Source organism: Stenella coeruleoalba (genome assembly GCF_951394435.1).
Source record: "Stenella coeruleoalba genome assembly, chromosome: 1".
Lineage (NCBI taxonomy): Eukaryota > Metazoa > Chordata > Mammalia > Artiodactyla > Delphinidae > Stenella > Stenella coeruleoalba.
Window position 1 is genome coordinate 180093919 of NC_137169.1, and position 23920 is coordinate 180117838.

At 45.7% G+C, this 23920-nt stretch overlaps 1 protein-coding gene across 2 annotated transcripts in view; it reads left to right on the forward strand.

Moving 5' to 3' along the window:
- Nucleotides 1–23920, forward strand: part of ASTN1 (astrotactin 1) — a 327557-nt gene that overhangs the window by 212630 nt on the left and 91007 nt on the right. For both annotated transcript variants that reach the window (XM_079935340.1, XM_079935341.1), the window contains exons 9-12: nucleotides 7511–7585; nucleotides 14548–14685; nucleotides 15201–15351; nucleotides 23390–23556. In XM_079935340.1, the coding sequence (XP_079791466.1) occupies nucleotides 7511–7585; nucleotides 14548–14685; nucleotides 15201–15351; nucleotides 23390–23556 (531 nt within the window). The remainder of the gene's footprint in view (nucleotides 1–7510; nucleotides 7586–14547; nucleotides 14686–15200; nucleotides 15352–23389; nucleotides 23557–23920) is intronic.

The following is a 23920-nucleotide window of genomic DNA, read 5'->3' on the forward strand; positions in this document are numbered from 1 at the left end:
CATTCATGTGTGCAAACACAGAAATGGAGCCACGGGGTCATCGAGTTTAACCAGTGTCAGAGTGTTTCAGACAAGTACAATGAAGCAATGAAGGGCAAGAGAGTTGAGGTTACATGAAAGGGTGATTACAGTAATGGATCACAGAATTTAATTTGAGTAAAGAGGGAAGCGGGTGCGTGAGGTGGGTGAGGGTCGATGAAACGGTGGTTGGATGAATGGATTTTAAGGCTCAGGTGGATAGAAAATATTCTGTGGCTTTAGGAGGAATGAACTGGGAGGGTAGGAGGTGACGGTCAGATATTGGGATTCTTGAAACTGTGACCAAGGAAGGGTTGCAGATATTGGTAATCTAGTCTATGAGCATGGGAGTGAGGGTGGGGACAGGATCATCTGAGGAGAAAAGTCAAGGAAATGAGTGGTTTGAGAATTGAAAGGATCATCTTAGTGGCTACTGAAGTTACCAAAAATTATGAAGTGAGCCAGGCTCTGAACTGTGGAGGGTAGATGGGGGCGGGGTGGTGTTGGCATGACTGGAGCAAAAGGAGGAAATGGTCTGATGGCAGGAATTAATGACCTTAACCAAGGACACGGGGTTAGTAAGTGGCAGAGCCAGGTTTTAAACCTACTGAGTCTGGCTCCATAGTCACATTCTGGCTGCTTTGCTAGTTACTGACAAATATGTTACTTTTCTGCATAAAAACTTCTAAATGAATTTGTTTACCTATTAATAGACAGTAAATAATGAATAAAATCACACCAATATTTAACTTTTCTTTACATGAGATTTACACGCTTAAAGATAACACACGTTTGTAAAATACAGCCTGTCATCACGATTTAGTTTTAAAATGTGAAGTTAGAAATGCATTTCTGTTTACCAAATGGGAATGTTAATTATAATGGACAATACTAATATTTGCTGAGTTTGTTCTGTGTGGCAGGCATTGTGTAAAGTATATACCTGCTTGCTTAACTCTAGGTACTATTTTAACCACATTTTATAGATGAAGACACTGAAAGAAATTGAGGGACTTACCAGGCAATGGACTGCCTCACCCAGGACTCAAATCCAGATCTGTCCAACCCTCAACCTCATTTGCAGTGTGGTCTAGTTCTTTCCTGAGTACCTGCTATGTGATGGTTCTATGCTGGACAGCGAGGATATGGCAAAGATGATGACAGAGTCCTTTATATATGATGAAGGGAATATATTAACTAAATATACAGCATATTAGTTATAGATTCTATAAAGGAAAGTGCAGGGTGCGTTATATAACAAGGGAACGTAACCTAGTCTGGAGGGGAAGGTCTATTTTGGGAAGTAATTTTTAGTCCAGAATTAACGAACAGTATAAATTAAATAAGTAAATGAGAGGGAAAAAATCCAGGTAAAGAAACAACATCTGCCAAGGCCTTCGGGCCCTAAAGTGTCCTATGGAAACTGTGGACATCATTATTCTTATCATTTAACTTCTGAGAAAGCCACAGGTTTACCAGACAATCTAGGAATCAGCCATTCCAGGACTTATTCCTCCCAGAATTGGTGCTGATTGTGAAGACAGTAGCACATAATAATCTCCTCATTTTATCATTAGGGTAAATTGAGGTGTGGAGTGTTTCAGCCAACTGCATAGCTGGAAAAGTCATTTTTACCAGTTTTCCTTTTATCTTTTCTCCTGTATATCTCTCAAACTACCTTTTTTCAGAAGCTTTTTAAAAATGAGACTCTATTCTCTCTTTGTGTCACCGCCCTCTCCTTGCAAATGCATTTACCTAGTTAAGAAAAGAACATTTGCTCAAAAGCTCTCACATTGCACATGGATATGGCATCCTGTACCCGGACCCCAAAGTATTGTGACTAGCTGGGGGGGAACTTGGGAACCATGCTTCCACCAGAAACTTAGCCTAATGTGGCCAGAAGCAAGCTTAAAAGGATGTGCTTTCATTTAACTATGGACAAATTATTTTCATTTGTAAAATGATCTCTTTAGCGATGGGTGGAAGAATATATGAGTTCAGAAGAAGCTCCTAGTTTTCGAAAGCCCATCATGAAATGCCTTTTTCATCATTGCCTCCAGCTGAAACATTCTCTCCCTACACTGAACTGTGTCTGCACATACATACATAGGTACATGTATTCTCTCTCACACTCTCTATCCCCCCACCTATTTTATATCTATCTGTCTATCTGTCTATCATCTATCTATCTATCTGTCATCTGTCTATCATCTGTATCTCTTCCTTCTCAACTCACTCCCAGGTGATAAGTCTTATGTCCCCCACAAGGAAGCCCATCACCAGACAATGCTGACCAGAAACTTCCGAGTTCCCTTTCCAAGTGCCACTGTTAGGTGGAAAGCTGGGACTAGCATTTAATCAAAAAGCAGATTTTAAAATACTCTCGTCCAGAGCAGAAGTGGTGCCTTTCTGCCCTGGGAGCGCCGGTGTGAAGGGATCATTCCATCAGGCTGGCTGTGCAGGAGTCCACTCACTCAGTTGGGTCTAGGTTACACAGTGGAAGGAATGCCCAAGCAACCAGTCAAATCAATTCAAGTCAAGGCCACAACCAACTTCTGGCCTAACCCAACAACTAAAGGAAACAACACTGTGACCGCTGATGTGTCTTGAGAAAGAGGAGCGAGAATTGAGGAGAGAAACTGAAAGCTTAGAAATTGCCGGTGCTTAACGAAGGCTCTGCATAAACTGAGGGTATTGTGTGAGACGGGCAGAAAAGAAAAGGCAAATAAGAGATTACTAATAGCTCTGAGCATACACAACTTGCAGGTGTGTCCTGCCGGCTGCTGTGTTTCCGTTACACGGGGGCTCCTCTGTGGCACAGATTATGTCCCTGCTCGAGGCAATGGATCCCAGATGGTTCCGGTGCTGGCCCGTGAGGCCCCTGAATCTAGGCCATCTGCTGCCCACACAGGAGGAAGATCTTCAGGGTGTTGATTTGTCAGACTGAAGATATTAACAAACAAACAAGCTCTATTCTGACTTCCGGTGCTGCTAATTTTCCTAAACCAACATGTGACTGGGTTGCCCGAGCAGGACAGAGAATATTCAAGACCACGTTACCTAAGTTGGAGTCAAAAGACTGACGTTTCCTTCCAACTGCGGTGTGCGGTCTCCTGCCCAGCATGTGGCCTGACACTATCCTCCTTGGGCTCCTCGATGGGTGGTCTTTCCACAAAACTAACATTGGCACAGTCTGCTCGGTAATGCCACCCCCTCCTGATGGAGGCCACGCTCTTGCCACCACAAGCAGATGGAAGCTGAGGTGGAAATGATTGTTTCGTTTGACATTCACCCTCCTCCCCACTCTAGTCCTGAAAACCAAGTGGGAGTTCCAGCTACTTAGATGCCTCTACTTCCCCGGTCCCAGAGACTGGTCCAGGTTCCTCATCTGATCTAAGATAGATCAAGCAGTTCTTCCACAGATTAGTTTTTCCTAATGAGGAGGGGTAGTGTCTCTCTGTGGTCTGAGCCTGTAAAGACATCGGCTGGAGCCTGTGGGAGGCCAAGTCTCCACCATGTGCATAAGACATTTTCAAAAAATGGTCCTGTAGAGTGAGACATAGAGCCAAGAGAGGAGAGGGACAATTATAAGGGCATCTAGACCCTGTTGCCAGGCATCCCCAAGGCAGCTTCCACCTGAGCCTGGATATAGGTCTATATCCTCAATAATGGGCCTCTTTTTGGTGAGGCCAGTTCAATTTTTTTAGTTGGACTCACACCCAGAAAGCCCTAATGCAGAGGCGTCTTCCTCTTTCAGTTGGTCTCAGCTCCAAGTATTTTCAGCACTTTCAGGTCCAGCTCTTCATCACTTTGCCCCTGCCTTTTCCTGGGTGGCCCCCTGTGGCCTCTCCACTCACCTGCATCAAGCTCCCCTCTGCTACGCTGCCACGCGCCGCCAACACCCGGCCCTCCCGGTGCCCAGGGTGAGTGATCTGCCGCTGCCACGACCACTTAGCTCATCTCCAACAAGACCATTCCTCCTCCCTTTTACTCATCCTCTGCTATTTGTCTGGCATATGTATGTTTCTTCAGAAAGACCGTAGATTCCTTCGACAGCAAGAATCTCTTTATCCCGGCTCCTGTTGCCTAGTATCACAGTTCACACACAATAGGCCCTCCATAAATATTTGCTAAATAAATCAAATAAGAATCCCCATCTCCCTGACACATCATCCCTGACTGGTGGGAAGGAAATAAGTCAATTCTTTTTTCCTCCTTTGCTGAAGCAGTTCGAAGACTCTCCACCTTCCCTCGCCATTTCACAATGTGCTCTTCCCCTCTCTCTGCATTTCATGTCAGTCCTGCAGCGTCCCTGTCCTGTGAAGTGGGCCCCGGTGGGAGGTACGAGTCTTCCCGCACTCATTGTTATCTCCTCTCCAGCTGCCACAGATACATTTACGATGGGAGTTAAAGCCTGGTGTTGCATTGTGTTTGCACCTTAGGGGAAGACACCTCTTCCTCGTTAGAAATTTGGGAATCTCCTTTTTACAGTATTTATATTGGATTCAGGCAAGTAGTACATTTAACTTATTTAACAAATGCTTACATGGCACTTACTGAATGTCAGGCACTGTTCTGAACACTTTAACCATAGTAACTAGTTCCTTCTTATAACAACCTTGCCAGGTAGATAAAATTATTACCCTCAGCCTCATTTCACAGATGAGGAAATGCGGACACAGAATGATTAAGGGACTTGCCCAAGGTCCCACAGCAATTGCTAGCTAAGCTGGAATTCGAATAGTCAGGCTGGCTCCAGAACCCACGTCCTACCCACTGGGTCCTGCTGCCTGTCAGTGATCAGGGCAGAGTCCAGACCACACATCTGAGCTGCCTTTCTTAACACTCAGGCCTCTCGAGAGCAGGGAGTCTCTTTGACGTGACTACCTAGCAACACGTCAGCGTGTGCTTGCTTAATCAATGTTTCTGGGCTTATCGATTCACTACCTATGGCCTGAATACAGGTTTATTTATGTTATTCTATGCAGTTAATTGTTCACATTGTAATCAACGCTTGTCCTAAAATTTGGTTCCTCAAGATATATTTTCAAACAACCGAGGAACCACACCAAGAATTACCTCTAATTACACATTGCACCCATTTTGAGTACTAGAGATGACTTGAAGGCAAAACGTGTGTTATTTAAAATTATTAAACTGATAGTAAATAAAATGTCATTTTGCCCAAAAGAGAGATTAAGTTGCAGCTCCCTTTTCTATTTTTATTGCCCTCTCTAGGTGTCTAGGATCAGACAAGATATTTTTTTCTCCTGATTTTTAGTCTTTTTCTTGAATTAGTACATATTTTTTAGCTGCTCACAAGCCACCACTCACTGTTCAGCAAAAAAAAATCAGATTCAAACCCCAGAACAGAACAAACATGAAAAACACACGGGCTATTTATTTGATGTAGGGGTGATTCATAGTACAGTGTTTGGGTACTGTTTGGAGCCAATGCTAGTTGCCTCAGGGTATTTCTAAATTGAATTCCAGGAATAAAGTGTTTATAAATAGTGAGCATAGAAAAGAAATGTATTCATCCCAGCCACTCCCTTAAGGAGTCCCAATGGCCTCCCCTTGGAACTACCAACTCGTTCAAGTAGTTAATTGGTTAGCTGGTTGGGTTAAGTTGGTGGTTCTCAACCCTATCAGACCCAACACCCTATTTTATGACAAATAAACTTAACCTTTTTTATAATCCTTAAATGAAATTCATATATAATAAAATCTAAATACACACAAGTAAATATATATATATATCTTAATAGTAATTAAGAGAAATGCTAAGATATAGTTTATAATGATATAACTATCTTAATGTATAAATTTTCTGCAATATTACAATGGAAGAGATAATAAAGTTGACAGACATTTGCGTCTAATGTAGATTCACCAAAATATAATAGGTAAAGTAATATGCAATACACGATATATGTAAGAGCAATTAGACTGAAACAGACATGCTGTATTGGTGATTCAAAGACCATGAGCAGCATTGTAGACAATGATGTGATTTTCCAAACTTATGAACAAATCTTGGTAAAATTCCTAAATAATAGTGTATAATCTTCTCTTAATTTACATGGTAGTTATGCACCTAGACAATTCATCTTGTATTAAAACAGTACAAGCTGCTTTGTTGCTTGTGTGTAAATGGAGTTAGCATCTAGGCTCAGATAATTATAAGCAGGTTTTTTCTACATAAATGTGCAGCAAGACATTCAGAAGTTTGCGGGACACGGGGGAGTTTTTTTGTTGTGCAGGGCTATTCTGAGCACTGCTGTATTCTTGCCTTCCAGACCTGCCTTCTAAGTGCCAGTAATGTCCTGCAATCATTGTGTCATTCAAGGGCAGCTGCCCTAAATTTCCCCAAATACTCTCTATTGGTGACACCACCCTCATTGACAACCACTGGGTCAATTCCTAGTATTAGATTTAGTCCCAAATAATTATGTCAATTTATTCTCCTGACTTTTTGTAGTCCTTGAAAACCAAAGGCATGTCTACAGTAAAATCCTCAGTAATTAGGTTATTGGGTTGGTGTGATTGGGTTATACTGGAGACTGTATGTTCCATGAGAGCAAGGGCCCAGTTCACCCCATGTGCACAATATCTAGTACCTGCACAAGGCCGGGCTTTATATGTCTTGCTTGAAGGAGTAAATAATTTTGAGGTTGGCCATCTGGGTTAGTGAAGAGATATATACTATTGAAAAGGAATAGATTTGTTACTTTCAAGTACATGTGACGTCCAGATGCTCACTAGAGAGACCCGTATTTAAGTCTTATTCAAAAATACCATTTCAGTTGTTTCTGATTGAATGAGTGACATTATAATGATTGAAACCATCTGGAAGCTGTCAAAGACCCAGAACCTTCATGTCATTTTGAGGGAAAGGGGGCATGTTGAGGACCCCACATGAACTGTGACGTTCGCCTAAAAGGTTTGCTTCATCTTCACAGTGGTCTGTGAAGCAGCTATTAGCAAATCTATTTTTACAAGTGATGAAATTAGACTCAACAAGGCAAATAATCTGCCCAAAGGTAGACAGTTGGCTCAACAGCAGAACAGAGTTGGAACTCAGAACTGTCTGATTCCAGAGGCTTCATCTTTCCAAGAAATCATACTGCTTCTCTTTCTTCAGTGAAGCAAAGCTAAGTGTCTGTTAAATCTATTGGGTTGGCCAAAAAGTTCGTTTGGGTTTCTCCATAACATCTTACGGACATTATTATAATTTTACTCTGTACAGAGTTCCAGCTGTCATGTCTATTAAATTCCACTTTTCCTAGTGGGTCAGTGATTTTTGCATTGATCCTGTTCTTGGTTGGGTTCCAGCATTCCAGGTCTTGTAAGCTCACTTTAGTGAGATTCTTGAGGGACTGTGTCCTCTTTGGCTTTGGGTCTCCAGAACCTGGGATGGTAACTGGCACAGAGTAGACATTCAGGGAGTGTTTGTTGGTTGACTTTAATTGCATGCCATTTCTCCTTTCAGGCCTTGGCCTTATACAATATTTCAGCGAGGCTTTGACCTGGTTTTGGGAGAACAACCTTCTGATAAAATATTCAGGTAAGTTGTTGTCTAGGGACTTGCTTATATATCTCTGCAAGCCCCATGTCCCACTTCCCACTGACCTTTCTTTCCTAGTGGTAATTTATAAAATGTGGAACACTTTTAGTCATTCTGCCCTCCTAGTAACAGCAGCGTTTGCCCTCCTTCATCCAGTGACATCATGGAGGATGTTGAGGCCGGACAGATTCTGTTGGGGTCCTGGCTTCCTTCCTTGCCTGCTCTGTGACCCCCAGTCATTTACTTAACCTCTTGGAGCCCCCAGTTTCCACATTTGTTAAACAGAGCTTCATTACATGCCTTGCTGTATTGTTGTGAGGAGTATATGAGATAATGCAGGGAAAGCCTCTGGCACAGAACAAGCAACTAATGTTAGTTTTTGCCTCTTCATTTTGCATCTAATTTGCACCTTTCTCATAAAGACTTAAGTTGTTCAAAATTAATCCCTCCCATCCCTGCCTCCCTCCTTTCTCAGCTATACCTCATTATCATTTTCTTTAATCTACCACCCTTCTAAACCAATTGGATGTTTCTAGTCCCTCCCAAATTTCTACCTACACACCTGGGAATGGTACATATTAGAAAAGTCAGCAAGCAGAGGAAGAATTTGGGTGCCAGCCATGAACTAGGAGATTTTCATAAAGTTTAATTCACGCCAGACCTTAGCTGGAACACAAGTTTATTTCCAAGCTAAGATCTTATCATCCGTTTCTTCAGTCTGTCAATCTATTTCTCACTTAACGTGCATCAACTGAGTACCCTCTAAGTGCCAGAGATTGTGCTTGTGCAGGAGGTATGGACACGAATACCTCTCCCTTCACGAGCAAGCCCTCTGGGAGAGGAAGTAAATAGTCCTTCCCGAGTGTTTGATGTCAAAGGAGGCATTAAGCGACTGCGTAGCCATACTGGAGGAATGGTGAGCGAATGGAAAACTTGCTTCCTTTTGTTCACTGCACTCGCACACTGTGAGGAGTCTCGCCTGTTCACTGCCGTCTTTCCACACCCCTTCCCCAGACCCTCTCTGTCAGCCAGTCCTGGCCTTGGTGTTCATTTTGCTCCTGCATTTGCCTCCTGGAGCTGGCTTCTCTGCCTCAGCTTCTCCTTCTCCTCCCTGCTGCCTTGGATGCACTGGGCTCTGCCACTGTCGTGCTCTCCTAAGGCACGCTCCTAGCTAGAGCGCCGATTCACAGAGCCACTTCCTCACAGAGCCCTCCCTTGCCCTCTTCTCTCCCGATGTCTCTCCAGGGATGGGCTGGGTCATGTTAATGACATTGGCCACAGGCTGCTTTTGAGGATTTGTGCTGCAAGAGGTGTAGCTGTATTCCTTAGACTATGACTCGGGCATTTAAACTTTCCAACAATGATGTATTATTTGGCAAACTTTTTTCTCCCTTTTTCCTGCTGCTGGTCTGTTGGAACTTATGAAGGGTGATAAAGATAAGGCAGATGGAGAGCCTGGTGGAGTTCTATTAACATGGATAAGTTCCCTCTCCCCTAAAGGTCCGAAACTAACACTTTGAAAAACCAAGCCCTTAATGAAATTGCTTTTAGAGTAGAACTAGCTCAAAAAATGTGTTTCCATCCCCACAAGCATCATTTGTTCTTTTCAGGTTTGTTAAGTAGCAACTAGATGTGATACCCAGTCACTACAGAGGGGATCACATGTGTGGTTTGACCCATGCAGTCACCTATCTCAGAAGCCAGTGGGTTAATCAATAAGTGTTTAAACATTTTGATCCCTAACATAACAGTAACTAGTCTCTCAGATGAAAACACCAGATCGTGACCTCCTTATTTCAGGTACTAAGAATTTTAATGAGAACCTCCTGTGATCTGAGTCAACCAACTGCCAATGGCCAGTCTGGAAAATTCTATGACCTGGTCAGTGACTGCAATTTCTTAAAGGAGCTAAATGACTATTTACTTGCTACTCTGTTCACTTATGATTTAGAGTCTTGATAAATTCCAAGCCACTGCATATTTCCCTGGACTGTGGAATAAAATTTAAATTCTGACATTCAAATCTTTCCACAATTGAATGTCAATGTACAACTCCCTCTTAATGAGCTGCTCTTCTCCTATAGAACCTTCCATTCATAGTCAAATCTACCTTCTAACTGATCCACTGCCCCTGACAACTTGCATATTTCCCACTCTGCACATCTGCTCAGACTCCCTCCTCTCTGCATATTCTTCTACTATAAACACTACCCATTGCCATGGTCTAGACCCAGTTTCAGCTAAACTCAACATCTATTGAGCACCTACTATTGCAAGGTACTGTTCAAGATGATGTAGATATGACCAAACAAATGTGACCAAGATGGTCCCTGACGTCAAGGAATTTACAGTCTCATCTAAGAATTGTTCTCCAACCATGGCCCTCCATGAGAATCTCCAGTGAGTGGATAAGACTCTGGGCTTCCAAGGCAGGGGCCACGAGTTCAATCCCTGGTCGGGGAGCTAGGATCCCACATGCCATCTGGTGTGGCAAAAAAAAAAAAAAAAAAAAAAAAAAAAAAATTACCAATGATCTTACCCAGAATAAACCAATTAATTCAAAAGTTCTGGGAGGTGGGACCAGGGCATGAGTGTTTTTTAAAACACCACAGTAATTCTAATCTGTACCCAGGATTGGGAAACACTGGCCTGAAGCTTCTCCAATCCATTGCATCAATCCACAATGACTTCCTCCTTCCAAATTTGTATATATACTAGCTTTAATATTTATTTGTCAATTATTTATTTCATGTTGATTTTTAATTTGCCTATTTTCTTCTCCAATGAAATGGTTGTCTTCCTGAAGGGCGGGGAAATACCCTATATGGTTTTTTTTTTTTTTTGCGGTACGTGGGCCTCTCACTGTTGTGGCCTCTCCCCCTGCGGAGCGCAGGCTCAGCGGCCATGGCTCCCAGGCCCAGCCGCTCCACGGCATGTGGGATCCTCCCGGACCAGGGCATGATCCCGTGTCCCCTGCATCAGCAGGCGGACTCTCAACCACTGCACCACCAGGGAAGCCCACCCTATATGGTTTTAAATATTTAATATCTAACATACCATTTTAAACATAATTGGTCTTCAATAAATAACTGTAGATGATCATGTCAGGTATTTCCTAGCCAGATTAGGAGAAAACCTTGATACCTAATCTAACCTTGGTAATCTGTAATCCCAAAGAACCTGGGAAGGGCCCAAGCTAGACTCAAAGGGTCCAAGGGAACCCCGAATCTCCAGAATGAGTCTCCTCACCCAACACAGCCTGATACTGAGGATGTTCTTTCTGTGGTAGCTAGGATCACTCCATTCCACTAGGCCCTCTCGTGGCAGGGGTGAGTACAGACCAAATTTTTCTCTCAGATACCTTCCTCCTAATGGGTACCTGCATCCTTTGGAATAATACCTCATTCTGGCATGGCTTGCCCTAGGAGAGGGTGGAGATGCCAGGCTAAGAGCCATTTATCAGTTTTCCCACATTCTATTTCATGCCAAGCCACGATGAGAGCACAGGCTTTTTCTGTCCAGTGCTTTCTGGCAAGCGCTTGCTTCTGGACAGAAATTTCCAGCTCTAGTTCAAAAGGGCCATGTGCAGGACTCAGCCCACAGCTGAGCCATTAACTGCAGTGGTCACCACCAGCTGTCACGCGAGGAGGCCCAACCTGGGAAAGCATTTCAGATATTCACCCAACTTGTCTTCGGTGGCTTTTTGAAGTTGTTCCTGCCAAATCTGCATGGATGAGGGATAGATGAGATTTTAGGACGCAGCTTTCCTCTGACAGTTTGTTCTATATTTAGTTTTTGGAGTCACTCAGTAGATTTTGCAGATAAAAGAAAACTTTAGAATTTCATACGCATGAGCCAACATGGGCTGGAAAGCGGCTCTGAGCAACACTCTGAGAATCAGACCCACCCCCCTCCTTCCCACTTATGGAGAGGCGACCTTGGGGAGGCTGCAAACCTTCTTAAAATGTTGGTTGATGGCTTGGTAAAATGGAACCAAATGACTAACCTCAGAGGGCTGTTGTGAGGATAAATGAGGCAACTCTAAGAGCACCTGCCTTTAGAAAGTTCTCAATAAAGGTTAGTCTCTACCCACACCTGCCTTTGCTTCCCCTACAATGTTTCCCCTTGACCCTACCAGAGGGTGAAGGTTTTCTTGTTAACTTGGTAGAGTGTCATGTTTCAGAAGTCTCTGTGCTCTGAGGAAGTTCTTTATCCTATCAAACCCAGATCCATCTCAAACATCAAATGTGTTCAAACCCAGAGGTTAACCCATATCCTGTTTTAAATGAAGAATAATTTTCACAACTATTTCTATCTTTAAATTGGAAAATTGGGATTATCTCCCCTAGCAGCCTGTTCGAACTAAAGAGCATAGCTAAATCTCCTTGTCAAGCAGTCAATAAATATTTATGGAGTGACATTCCTGTGTCAGAAATTATGTTTGGCAGTGGGGATACAAGATGACAAAGAACCATCCTCTGCCTCCCAAGAGAGCACATTCTTATGAATGGTGATGGACACATGAAAAGATGAGTGCAGATCAACATCTCAGGGGTGACAAGGCACCGTGTGCACGTATGCAGAAGAGAGTCCCTTACTCAGCCTAAGAGCATGAAGGCCCTGGAGGGCTTTCAGGAAGAGATGCGACCTTAACTGAGTCTTAAGATGAGTGGGAGTGCGGCAAAGGAGAGAGGAAAGAAAATTCAGAAGAAAGGACTTTTAAGAGCAAAGGCAAAGAGGCGAGAAAATGAGGACGACTTTTGGAGTTACGGTCAGATTGCATTATAGGAACACAGAGTTTGAAGCAGGGCTTGGTGAAAGAAGAAGCTGAAGTGTGACATCTTCGGAGATGTGGACTGTGTTCTGTGGGTCTGGGTGCCCTTAAACAGTGTCAGCTGGAGAAAGATGTGGTTTGCATTTCCTTTCAAAAGATTACTGCATGCAGAGGAGGAAGGGAAAACTGAGATGGATGGACGTGGATCTCCCTCCCAAAAGAAATATGCTAGAATTGCCAACCGTCTTCTAAAATCTGCTACAGAAATTATAAGCTACAGGTCACAGATCTGTTGCTCTGCATCAATGCAAAACTTGTCATTTTAAAACTGAAATAGAAAACAAAAACTCCTGTCTATGTCCAAATAAACCGCCTTCTCCCTGGTACCCTTCAATATTGCATATGTCCTCTCTGAAACAGTGTATTATGCGTAACATTAGTGGTGTGCCCACCCCAGCCTGCCTGTTAGAGTCTTCCTGTCTTAACAACGCCCATTACAAAACTCACTTAAATGTTGTTGCCTTCAAACCACAGTCTTCCTTAAGTCCCAGGTTCCAGGCACCTTGGGGCAATCAGCTGCCCTGAATTGGCTCCTTAATCTTGCCGGGGGTGGGGGGGGGGTGTGTGTGGTGTGTGTGTGTGTGTGTGTGTGTGTGTGTGTGGCAACTGGCATGCCTTCAATTTCACCAGCTGCTTCACAGAAGACTGGGTGGTGGGTTTCCTCTTCTGTCCCCCTAGTAATGGGTCTCCCTCACCTGGTGGAGACCACTCCTGCACTGACCTAGCCCTACCCTAGCCTCCTGTTCCTGTGGGCATGGAGAGTCGAGTGCCTCCTTCAGAGCAAAAAGGATCTCTGCTATTTCAATGCTGCTTAATGCAGAGGTTTGCTCCACAGGTCCAGGAAGTAGGGGACTGAGAGTACTGCTGGGAATGAGGGAGGAATCTCCCCAATCCTGGCCACGTCCCACTTGCTCAGTGGTTTTGCCTCTCCCCTGGGTGCCTGCTTTCTCTTCTTTCAGCTGCTCTGTTACCCAGGTCTGTTGTTCAGGGAGTGGATGAAAATCACAGGACTTGGCTGCTTATAACTCATGAGCCTTGGTCAGTGGGGATTCTCTGTGGCCCGCGTCCTGGAGAGGGCTACACGTCTCATAAAAGATCTCATGTCATCAGTCTGGTTTCCTAGCATCTCAGGCAACCTGGGCAGTGGAGAGGGGAGTGTGCAGGTTAGGGGAAAGGAGAGGGAGTCTGAAGTGGTGCTCTGTGACCAGCTTGCTAATGGAGCCGGTGCTGGTTCCGTTTAATTGTACGCATCCTTCCATTGTTCCTCCCTGCACTTTAAGCGGGAAGGGGACGCCAGACTGCCACAGCCTCGTGCTATCCCACCCACACTGGCTTTTATCCCAGGGACTATTTTTGACTGTGAACACAGAGGATTTGAATGCCTTTGAAATAAAATGAATGAATAAATAAACAAATAATCTCTCATGGTTTCCTTAAGCTCTCCCGTGAAATGCTGATTGATTCCTTTATTCCTTTTAGCCCTTGTTATAAGAGAGAAGAAAAATCTTCCCTGTCTCCTGCGGGTTAGGCGTTAGCTAGGGGTGTGGGTAGGAGTGCGGAGGATACATCTGGGCCTACCTTCTTCATCCCTCTTCTCTCCTCCTGGGAGGCTCCTGGCTTCAGTCATTTCCACTCCCATCCCATAGAAGCCAGAAAAAGGGAGCTTTTCTTCTTTCTTTTCCTTGGTAGGGCTCCTCCAGGCACAGAGAGAAACCGTCGCTACCACTGTGGGTGTGCAATGTGGGGGATGGGAATGGTGGGAGGCCGGTACATCTTTCCAATTAAAATGCTTCCAATTATATCTGACTTAAGATCGGGGAAGCCCAGTTTCAAATCTGAAGGAAACTGGAACTTGATGGCTTATGATATGGAAAAAAAAAGACACTTTTTTAACAGCGGGCAAGTGGATGCCATCATCAGTTCTCCAACCGGCTGGACACGTGAGCAGAGGTAGGCCTCTCTGCCTGCCTCAGACTCGATCATCTCATCCATAAAATGACAACAAGCTCTCCTTTTTGGAGAGGACTACGAGGGTTAAGAAGGAAGCAGCTGAAGGTAGAGTGCCAGGTCCTCCAGTGGGGTGCTTACCCCACCAGTCATAACCAGCTGGTGTTGGATGTCTCTGCAGATTCACCTACACCCTCGGGGAGGGCATGTGGTTGCCCCTCAGCAAGAGCTTTGTGATTCCACCAGCTGAACTGGCCATCAACCCCTCAGCAAAGTGTAAGACAGACATGACAGTGATGGAGGACGCTGTGGAGGTCAGGTGAGTCCAGCCTCGGGACGCTGAGGCCCACAATGGGTTTGGGAGGCTGAGTGGGAAACTACCTGAATGCCCAAGGTGCTGGGAAGGGAATCAAGACAAGTTGGAAGGAGAAGTTGGCAGGCCGCCTTCCAATTCCCCAGATGCAGTGCCAGGATCTACGCTACCTGGGTCAATATTGCACACCCCAAGTCTCACGCACCGAGAGAGGTCATAAAATTAGAGTTGATAAGCACTTCCCACAGGCCCTCAGGACTGACAGGCAATAAAGTGTTAATTCCCTTGCCTGAGTTGAGACCTTCTTCTTTGACCAGGAGTTACAGCCTTGGCTTATTTCCCAGAGATGGAGAATGTCCATAATTTGTTCGTTCAAGGCTCAGAGTATGGTTGATCTTTAATATTTGTAAGAGAGAGTAAGACATGATCCGGTTGGCCAGACAGCAACGTGGAATGTGAGGCTACCTGTTGCACCTGGCGTCCCCTGGCCGCCTCCTACCTCCTGCTCTTTCTCCCTACAGAGAGGAGCTGATGACCTCATCCTCCTTTGACAGCCTGGAGGTCCTCTTAGATTCCTTTGGACCAGTCCGTGATTGCAGCAAGGATAACGGGGGCTGCAGTAAGAACTTCCGTTGCATCTCAGATCGCAAGCTGGACTCCACTGGTTGCGTGGTATGTCTGCCCTGTCGAGCTTGTAATTTCAGGAAGAGGGGCCACAGGATAAGACACAATGCAGTTAGAGTTGAAAGCATGCTGTGAGTAAAAGAGAGGGTCAAGATTGAGTCCTCCCTAGTTGTAACTACTGTCTAGTCTACACTATGAATTTTCTTTTGACAGAGATGAGGCATTTATGGAGTCATTTAATCAAGAGGTATTTATGGAGCACCTACTGTGTGTCCTATAACCATCCTAGGAAAATGTCATGAACTATATAGCATGGTTCTTTCGTGCCAGTCTCGCGCTCTAGTTGGTGAGGGATCCCCTCAAACAATTTGAGAACGAATTAACTGCTTAATAGTATAATATTGACTCTAGTAGGAAATAGACTGCATTTACTATAGTAGGAAATTCTAGAAGAAACCTTCCTTTGCCAAGAATCAAATTACATTGACTATAATAGGAAATTTTAGAAGACACATACCTAAGGCCAGAATGATGAAAGAAGTAAGTTATGCCAGGAATGGTAGAGAAAAAATAGACATAGGTCCTCTTTGAGACCATAGCAACGAAGTCCTGCTTCCCCAAATGTGGTTTTCTACTTTATCGGCTATATGGACTTTCGCTACGTGTAAACTATGTGATGCTATGAACTAGAAAGACTATTTGGGTTAGAGTGGACCAAGCTATCTCCCATGCCATGGATATGAAGATTGATGGACCCACGCAGGTAAATGGAGGCAGGAGCAGATGGGCAAGGCTTCAGCTCCTGGGGCCTTTATATTAGTCATTTTCATGCCCATCAACACTTATTGTCAGGTTTCAGCCTTCCCTTCTTTTGAGGGCGGAATGGTGCAATCCTGACAGAGAGGAGAGGGAACAGGGCAGAGAAGAAAGACAGGAAAGCCATACACAAAGTTGGCATAAAAGAGAGGAAGAGGTGATTCACTGAGACACGTTGTTATGCAGGGTTTCTGGGCAGAGCTGGGAGCTTCCAGCTCTGGAGACGATATGGAGCCTCATCTTGCTTCCCAGTCTGACAGCTGTGCTCTTGTAAAGGGGCCCAGAGCAGGGGCACGCTGTGAGGATGCTGGGGCCAATTCCATCTTTCACACCCCCTACTTCCCTGTCTCTGAGCACCTGTCCAGGGAGCTATTCTCCATCAAAGATGGATATGTACCTGGGTCCAGAGTGCGACTCTCTCAGCCCAAAGGCCTCCCCAGACTTTCACAGATTGGGCAGCAGTTGGCAGGAGCCTGATTCCTCTGAGAAGGGACAGAAGAGAAAGAAAAGAAAATGGAAAGAGAGAGGGGCTGAAGGGCAGGGAGGCAGAGGACCTGGCCGGTCCATCAAAAGGAAGGGAAGACAGAACAGAGAGGACTACCAGGAAAACACAAAGAAAAGTGCTCTTTAGGTCGTGTCTTCCAAAGGCAGCCAGGAGGTGAGTCGATGTCCCAGGTGCTCCCCTTCCTATAGCTAGTCTGCTTTCAGATGTCTTACGCAATGAGCTTCCCAACCGGCTCCCCCAGGAGACAATTTCACTGTCTAATGGAGTTCCCAGCTGAGACACATTTTTTAAAAACTATTCAACCTGCATGTCTTCATCCAGATTTCAACCTTTCCTTCCTTGCTGCTCTCTCGGGTGGGTCATTATAAGTACTGAAACACTGTGTGTGCACACATGTAAACATCCCTCCCCTACCACCCTCATACGAGTTTGAGCATGCCCGCACATGCACACACGCGCACATGGATATATTCCCCATGTCTTCCCACTTCTCTGCCCTTTCTCTGAGCCCCTCAGGGTTTGCCTTCTGTTGGTGATCCCAGCCCCTTTTAGTTGGCATATTGCCGTGCTGATGTATTCTTGTACTTTTAAGACCGTGCTCTGTGAGACGGAGCTTGCAGGAATAGTTCCGATGAATATGCATTTGCAATAAGGCCGCTGCATTTGTGAATCGGAGCCACTGCAGAAGTCACCCAATTATACCAGCACTTGGCATTAGCATAAGACTTTGAAGTCACTGGCCCATGTGGCTCTTGGAGGGAGAAGGGGGCCGGGCCCATTCAACCGACTGTTTCTCATTGGCTGGGAAGCACGGGATCCCTGAGGCAGGAGGACTGGGGCTTGAGAGCTGACGGGCCACCTCATAATCTTGTGACCCTACTGAGAAAAACTTGACGTTGCGCCTGATCTGATTCCACTGGGCATCGGTACCATCCCGCAGCCTTGGTGCGTTAGCCCAGGGCTTCCGTGTCATCTGGAGGAGGACCAGGGACAAGGGCATCAGCTGCAGCACCTGCAGTGTGGAGAGAATCGGGCTCCCTTCCTCCTTCCATCCACATCAACCCTGACATTCAGTTCTCTGAGTGTCGAACTGAAAGGCTTCCCTGGAAAGGCATATGCTTATGAAAGAAGAGGAGGCACTCAGAGCACGCTGGCCCTTAATGAACCTGGGAGAGGGACAGAGATGCGGGAAGAGACAGGTTTGACCGCATATTTTCCTGACTGAGTTCAAGCCAGACAGGTGGGCTTGGTCCACATCAGCTGCTCAACCTTCCTTCTTTCTAGGAAGGCAGGGCACGTCTCTCTGTTATGCATGGACTCCCACAGGGTTAATTGCTACCCAATTAATTGCCCTGTTATTTATGTAGTCTCTGGGGACAGGAAACAAATACCCGTGAAAGGCATAGCCCTGTACCAGCCTCAGTCACTCTGTTCCAAACCAGACCACTCTCCAACGGCGGGATTGCTGAACGTTTAGATGATTCCTGGAGCAGAGGTCCGCCCCCCACCGCGGACAACAGGTCTTACTCCTACCCATTGTCCTTACTGTGCCAGGGTGGGAGCAGTGGTCCCCACCTGCACAGCACAGGAGTGCCCGTTCTCTGTTCTGTGGAGCCCCAGGGGGTCCTGCAAAGTCCATGTGTTAGTGACCTATTGCTGCTGTAACAAATTACCACAGGTTTGATGGCCTAAAACAACAGCCATTTTATTATCTTACAGCTCAGTAGGTGAGAATCCAATTCCGTGTCCCTGGGCTAACATGAAGGTGTCAGCAGGGCTGCCTTCCTCTCTAGCGGCTCTGTTCCTGGTCTTTTCCAGCTTCTAGAGGCTGCCCGCATTTTTGGGGCTCATGGTCCCCTTCCTCCGTCTTTAAAGCCAGCTACATTGCATTTTCCTGACCATTCTTCTGTAGGACATCTTCTCTCTCTTCTCTTCTGTCCTCCCTCTTGCACTTTTAAGGAGTCTTGTGATTACATTGAGCTCACCTGGTTAACCCAGGATCATCTCCTCATCTCAAGAGCCTTAACTTGATCTGCAGAGCCCCTTTCGTCACAGGTTCCAGGGATTATGTCGCAGGCATCCTTGGTGCCATCAGTGGGAGACAGCAGTGGGAACTGGAGGAGCCTTGGTGGGTAGGACTCTAGTCTCCTCTCTCCCAGCTTTAACCAGAGCATCTCGATTCTTACCAAGCCTACCTATTGAGGTTTAATATAAAACCGTATTTGAAGTTTGAAAATGATTTCCAACACTATAAAACTATTTTTAAAAAATTATAAAAATGGAAAGCCTGTGCTCTAATGCTTCTTCCTTATCTTCACACTCATCCTGACAGTGACCCCCCAGAATGCCTTCTGCTGTGTGAGGTGTCTGCACATCCTTAGGTGAGCAGACTGTGGCCTCGGAAGGTGAGAGGTCTGCTGTCCTGCTTGCTCACGTATTGAACACGTGACCTTCCTTGCCAGAGCATTATGCTCTAATGAGCACTGAATTACCCAGCGACCCTGCCGCCCTCCTGTCCACTTGCTGTCCACAATGGTTTCCCACAGAATGTGTCATTTCACCTCTACCGGAGCGCAGATGTGCGGAGACCATTACAGATGACGGTCTCTCGTTCCCTCTGTAGGACGGTAAGCAGGAGGCTATGCCTCAGAGGCTTTCAGAGAAGTGGGGGCAGGAAGCTGAAATAGAAATTTAATTCCATCAGACTTTTCCCCCTTGCTCCTGCATGGCTTGGGCTTACATGTCAAAGCCCATCAAACAGCCGGGGAAATCATTATTTATGAAAAGAATAAGACTGCCGTGTTGTAAAAAAGAACCTATTTCGAGTAGGCATTATGGTTGCATGTCTTATGAATCATCCAGGTAAGGCAAGGCAGGCTCAGCTGTAGAAAGTTGTTCCTCTTCTCCCAGGGGCCTTGAATACACTCCTGTGTCCATCAGTCATATGCATCTGCCAGCAGAGCCTCCACCTCATAACCTGGAACTGAGGTGTGTGTGTCTCAGGCTGAGTAAGATTTGACTAGACTCCTAAGTAATGAATCAACCAAAAATCATTGATAGAAACAGAGGGGAAAGACAGTGAAGAAAAGGAATTGAATGGGGAGAATCATTTAAATCTCATTAGCACATTATGCTTTAGACCAGTGATAAGTCAAGAAGCCATGAGCATCACATGAAAGACGATTAACCTTGTGTGTTTTAGGGGTCACTGAAATATGAGCTCATATATTAGACTTTCTTGATGGGTGAGGGTTGTTGCCGTAATACATGGAGTTTTCTTCCTGGGACTGCTAAATGTAACCTATGCGAAGAGGGGTTAATGTCTGACCTTGGGGCTCAATCCTGAGCAAACAGTTCTCTTTTAAGGAAGAAGTGAAGGGATTGTCCACAGGCCGGGAGAAGAGAATGGCCAGCACTTGCAGAGGGAAACTACAAGCTCCTCCTGGAGGCCAGATTTCTCTCCTGACAACTGGTCTCTAGCTGCAGATACTTCTAGGAAGAGGCCATGATTTGGAACGTATAGTTTCTTTGTGTTTAGATATAGATTTTGAGGAGCTCAACACGTGACTATAACAGCACATGAAACATTCAGGCAAAAACAAAAGCAAATTTATACCGTGGGAAACTTGATTGGTTAGACTCCTTGGGGATGGGAGTTCTGGTTCAGCAAGGGTTAAGAAGAAAACTCTATTTTTGGTTTCAGCTTCCTTTTTTTGAAATCTTTCAAAAATGTTTTACTCTGAACTGCAGCCCAAGTAAGTTACAGTTCAGTAAAGATAATTGCATCTTTTTTAGTGATTGAGGATCTTGTCTTGCTTTCAAGGTCATTGCTCTGGACAGTTTGCAGTGTTTTGTCCTATAAATATATGCACCCATAATACAATGTGTGTGTGTGTGTGTGTGTGTGTGTGTGTGTGAAGAGAAGGGGAGAGAGAATATTAGGCTGGATCTAGAAATCCATTCTGATTCCAGAATGTACTCAAGGAATTGCCTAAGACAGTTGAACAAACAAACAACAAACAACAATGGGATTGCTTTATTTTGTTGACACATTGACTTTATTCTTTAGCAATTCCAAAGATCCAGCTTTTCTCACACTTGAGAAGCAGTATGCCAGAGTGGAAGGGACACAAATGAACACTGGGGTCAGATAGAACTAGGTCCAAATTCTGATTCTGCCATTTTCCACCTCTGTGACCTTAAACAAGTTACTACTAATCTTTCTGAGTCTAAGTCTGTTCACTTATAAAATAAGGGGAAAAAAGTCTAATTGTGAGATTGAAGATAATTTACGTAGATTGTCCTGCACATGGAATTGCTTAATTCCCAATAGCTGTTATTATTATTTTTAGCTTTACTTAAGAGAAAAGAAATCCAACTTGGACAAGGCAGCTGTCTTCTTTACAAATCTCCTACAAAAGGGTAAACATCAGGTGGTCCAATCTGGCACAGCGATGGTTATCTAGACACCAGGGCCAGACAAGATGTGGATGTGCCGGGTTTGGGGGTTCTGGAACAAAGCCTGCTCGGGTTTCATTTGGTGACGTCTTTGTCGAACATCACGCCTGATGGGGCATTCTGAAAAGAAAGCAGGTGGTTGAGGCGATGGGGAGTGCTGGCTAGTGACTGAGATGGCTAAGCTGGTACCAGGGTTGAAACCACGTGAGGTGGGATAACAGAAGTGCTGGCGTTGTCTCTACTTTGATGGCTCTTCTCAAGCTTTATAGAAGGAAAAAAGAACTCATGGCAACCAGTGCAGCCCATTTAATTCCAGTCAAACTTCTGTGTTTCAATACCCACCATGTCCCTGCCTGGGCAGCTTCACAGCGGTGAAGCCAGCTCCCTTCTGGTCGCACATCTGGCCTAACAGCTGGGTGGCCAAGAAAGTGGGTGCGTGGAGGGGGCTAAAGAAATGTGGGGTGCAATCCTCAGCCGCCTCATTGGCTCGTTTACCATCATCTGAAACATCTGGGTGTGTACAGCGTGAGGCAGCCCTTGGAAACATCCTTAAATGCTGTCACCTTCCAGCACTCCAGCTGGCTCCCTGGGGAGAAAGGGGATGGACCAGGCTGAGAGCCTGGCAGGCTCATGGTGGGGGGGCATTTGTTTGGGAAATTGCAGAGTTAGTGTCAGCAAACAGTGCCCATCCTGCTGTGATCTTCAGTTGGGAAGCATGGAGAGAGGGGAGGTGGGTTTTCAGAGGCACACCTGTGACAGCTGCAGGCTACTAGGCCAAGGTGCTTGGCAACCAGGAGCTAGAGCCAGACAGGCAGCAGCGCAGGAGAGGAGGTGTTTAACACTGTTCTACCGAGTTTTAAAAGGCTTTATTTTGCTGTTTGGTTTTAGTTTTGGAGGAGTGTTTTAGCTAGCTGACAGTAGGTGTATAGCAGTCACTAAAATCAGGTCAGATCTACGCAGACCCCCAGCTGTGCCCCGTATAAGCTGCTGGACCCTGGGCAAGTTATCTTTCCCCTTCCAGCCTGTTGGAAGGAATCAACAGCAATGTAAACGTAGAGTATTTTTTTGCATTGGCTTTTAGATGGAATCCAGTGCAGTAAGAAGTTCATGCGTTAATTGGCAGTGTTAACAGTTTCCAGGTCTGTTAAATGAGGATAATACAGGGTGCTGTGAGATGAATACCTAAAGCACATAGCCTAGCGCCCGGCTACTAGTAAGTGTTCAGGCAACAGTGACTGTGTGGGAGAACCTGATTGTGCTGTGAGCTGGTGATGGTGCAGCCTGCCAAGGTTTCAGGTGCGGTCCTGCCGTGATCAGCCATGTGACATTAGGGAGGTCAAGCTTTCTGTGCCCCCGTTTCTTCACGTGTGAAGTGAGGATGATCAGCCCGCTTACCTTATGGGATGCTGTGAGGGTTGCGTGAGTAAGACGCAGGAATATTAGACACTGCCTGGCTCGTCGTGGATCCCCTGTGAGTGTTCCAACTGCTCACCGAGCCTTTTCATCTTGCCTGGGACCTGACTGATTATTTCTTCCTGCATTATCTCTTCTGCTGTCATTCTTGGGTAGTTTATTGAGGACGTGGTGGTCCAGAAAAGCTCAGCGTTTTACACTGAGTGTCCAGGGAACTGGGATAAAGCCCAAACCCAAGTATGGCACCTGTGGGTGCTCATGTAGCAGGTACCCTGGTCTGTGCATCTTCCTCAGGGCATCCTTGAGGTGGGAAGGTCATGAGTACCGCCACGCTCACTAGGAGAGAGTGGCTCCGTCCAAGGTCACGGAGAAAGTCCACTTCCTGCTGCCGGCTGGCAGCCCTGGCTCAGTCCGCTTCCTCCAACATTGCCATCCGGTACCAATGTTGACAAAGTGCTTTGGACGTCAAAAATAAAGTCCTATTAATCCTAAGTCCAAACAGCAGCACCCCCTTCCCCTAGCCCAAAGGAGTCTCTTCTAGTGCATTTTAATTCAGGCCCATCACTTCCGCTCTCCTGCCCGCCTGAGGCCCAACTGGGAGGCCAGCACACCTTGGCCCTGTCTTGCTGCAATGCTCCCTTCCATCCTGCTGGTAGGAATCAGCTTTAATGCAAATGTGTGTGATCTGTGCCCAGAGAGAAGAAGCGAGATGTCAAAAAAGGTCACTTGCTTTTATAGGGAGTCCAGCATAGTGGGAAACTCGTGCATTACTTACCAATGTTGATGGTTTCAAGGCTGAATGCTAAAAATAGGCATCAGTGGTTACACTCTGGTTCCCAGAGAACCCAGGTCCCGGGTTCACCCACCTGTGTGGATGCTTTCTGATTGTGCCAGTGCCCATCCGGACTCAGCCCCATGAAGGACAGCTCTGGTTGCTATGACCGCCACATCGGGGTGGACTGCTCTGATGGCTTCAACGGTGGCTGTGAGCAGCTGTGTCTGCAGCAGATGGCGCCCTTCCCGGATGACCCCGCTGTGTACAACATCCTCATGTTCTGCGGGTGAGTTGAACTGCCCATGAGGCCAACCGGCTTACTGGGATGAGGGACTTTCAGGAAAGTAAACTGATGTGAACTGGTCACTCTAGGCCAGCCCTTAGGCTCTGAGGAAAGAGCCTTCAGGACTGGAAAAGGGGTATTTTTAAAGTCAGAGTTGGAAGGACCCTTAGGGGAAATCTAGTGTCACCACTGAAAATGAGGAAACTGACCTAGGGGTTTACCTAAATCATTGCCTGCTCACACCAGAATTTCCAAACTGTGTTTGTGGTGCTATGTTAATTGTTTTGTGACAAAAGGATTCCACGGTCCAAAAGCTTGGGAAAGATTGTGTGAAACTAATCAATTATCAAAGAAGGGACCTGCTGGA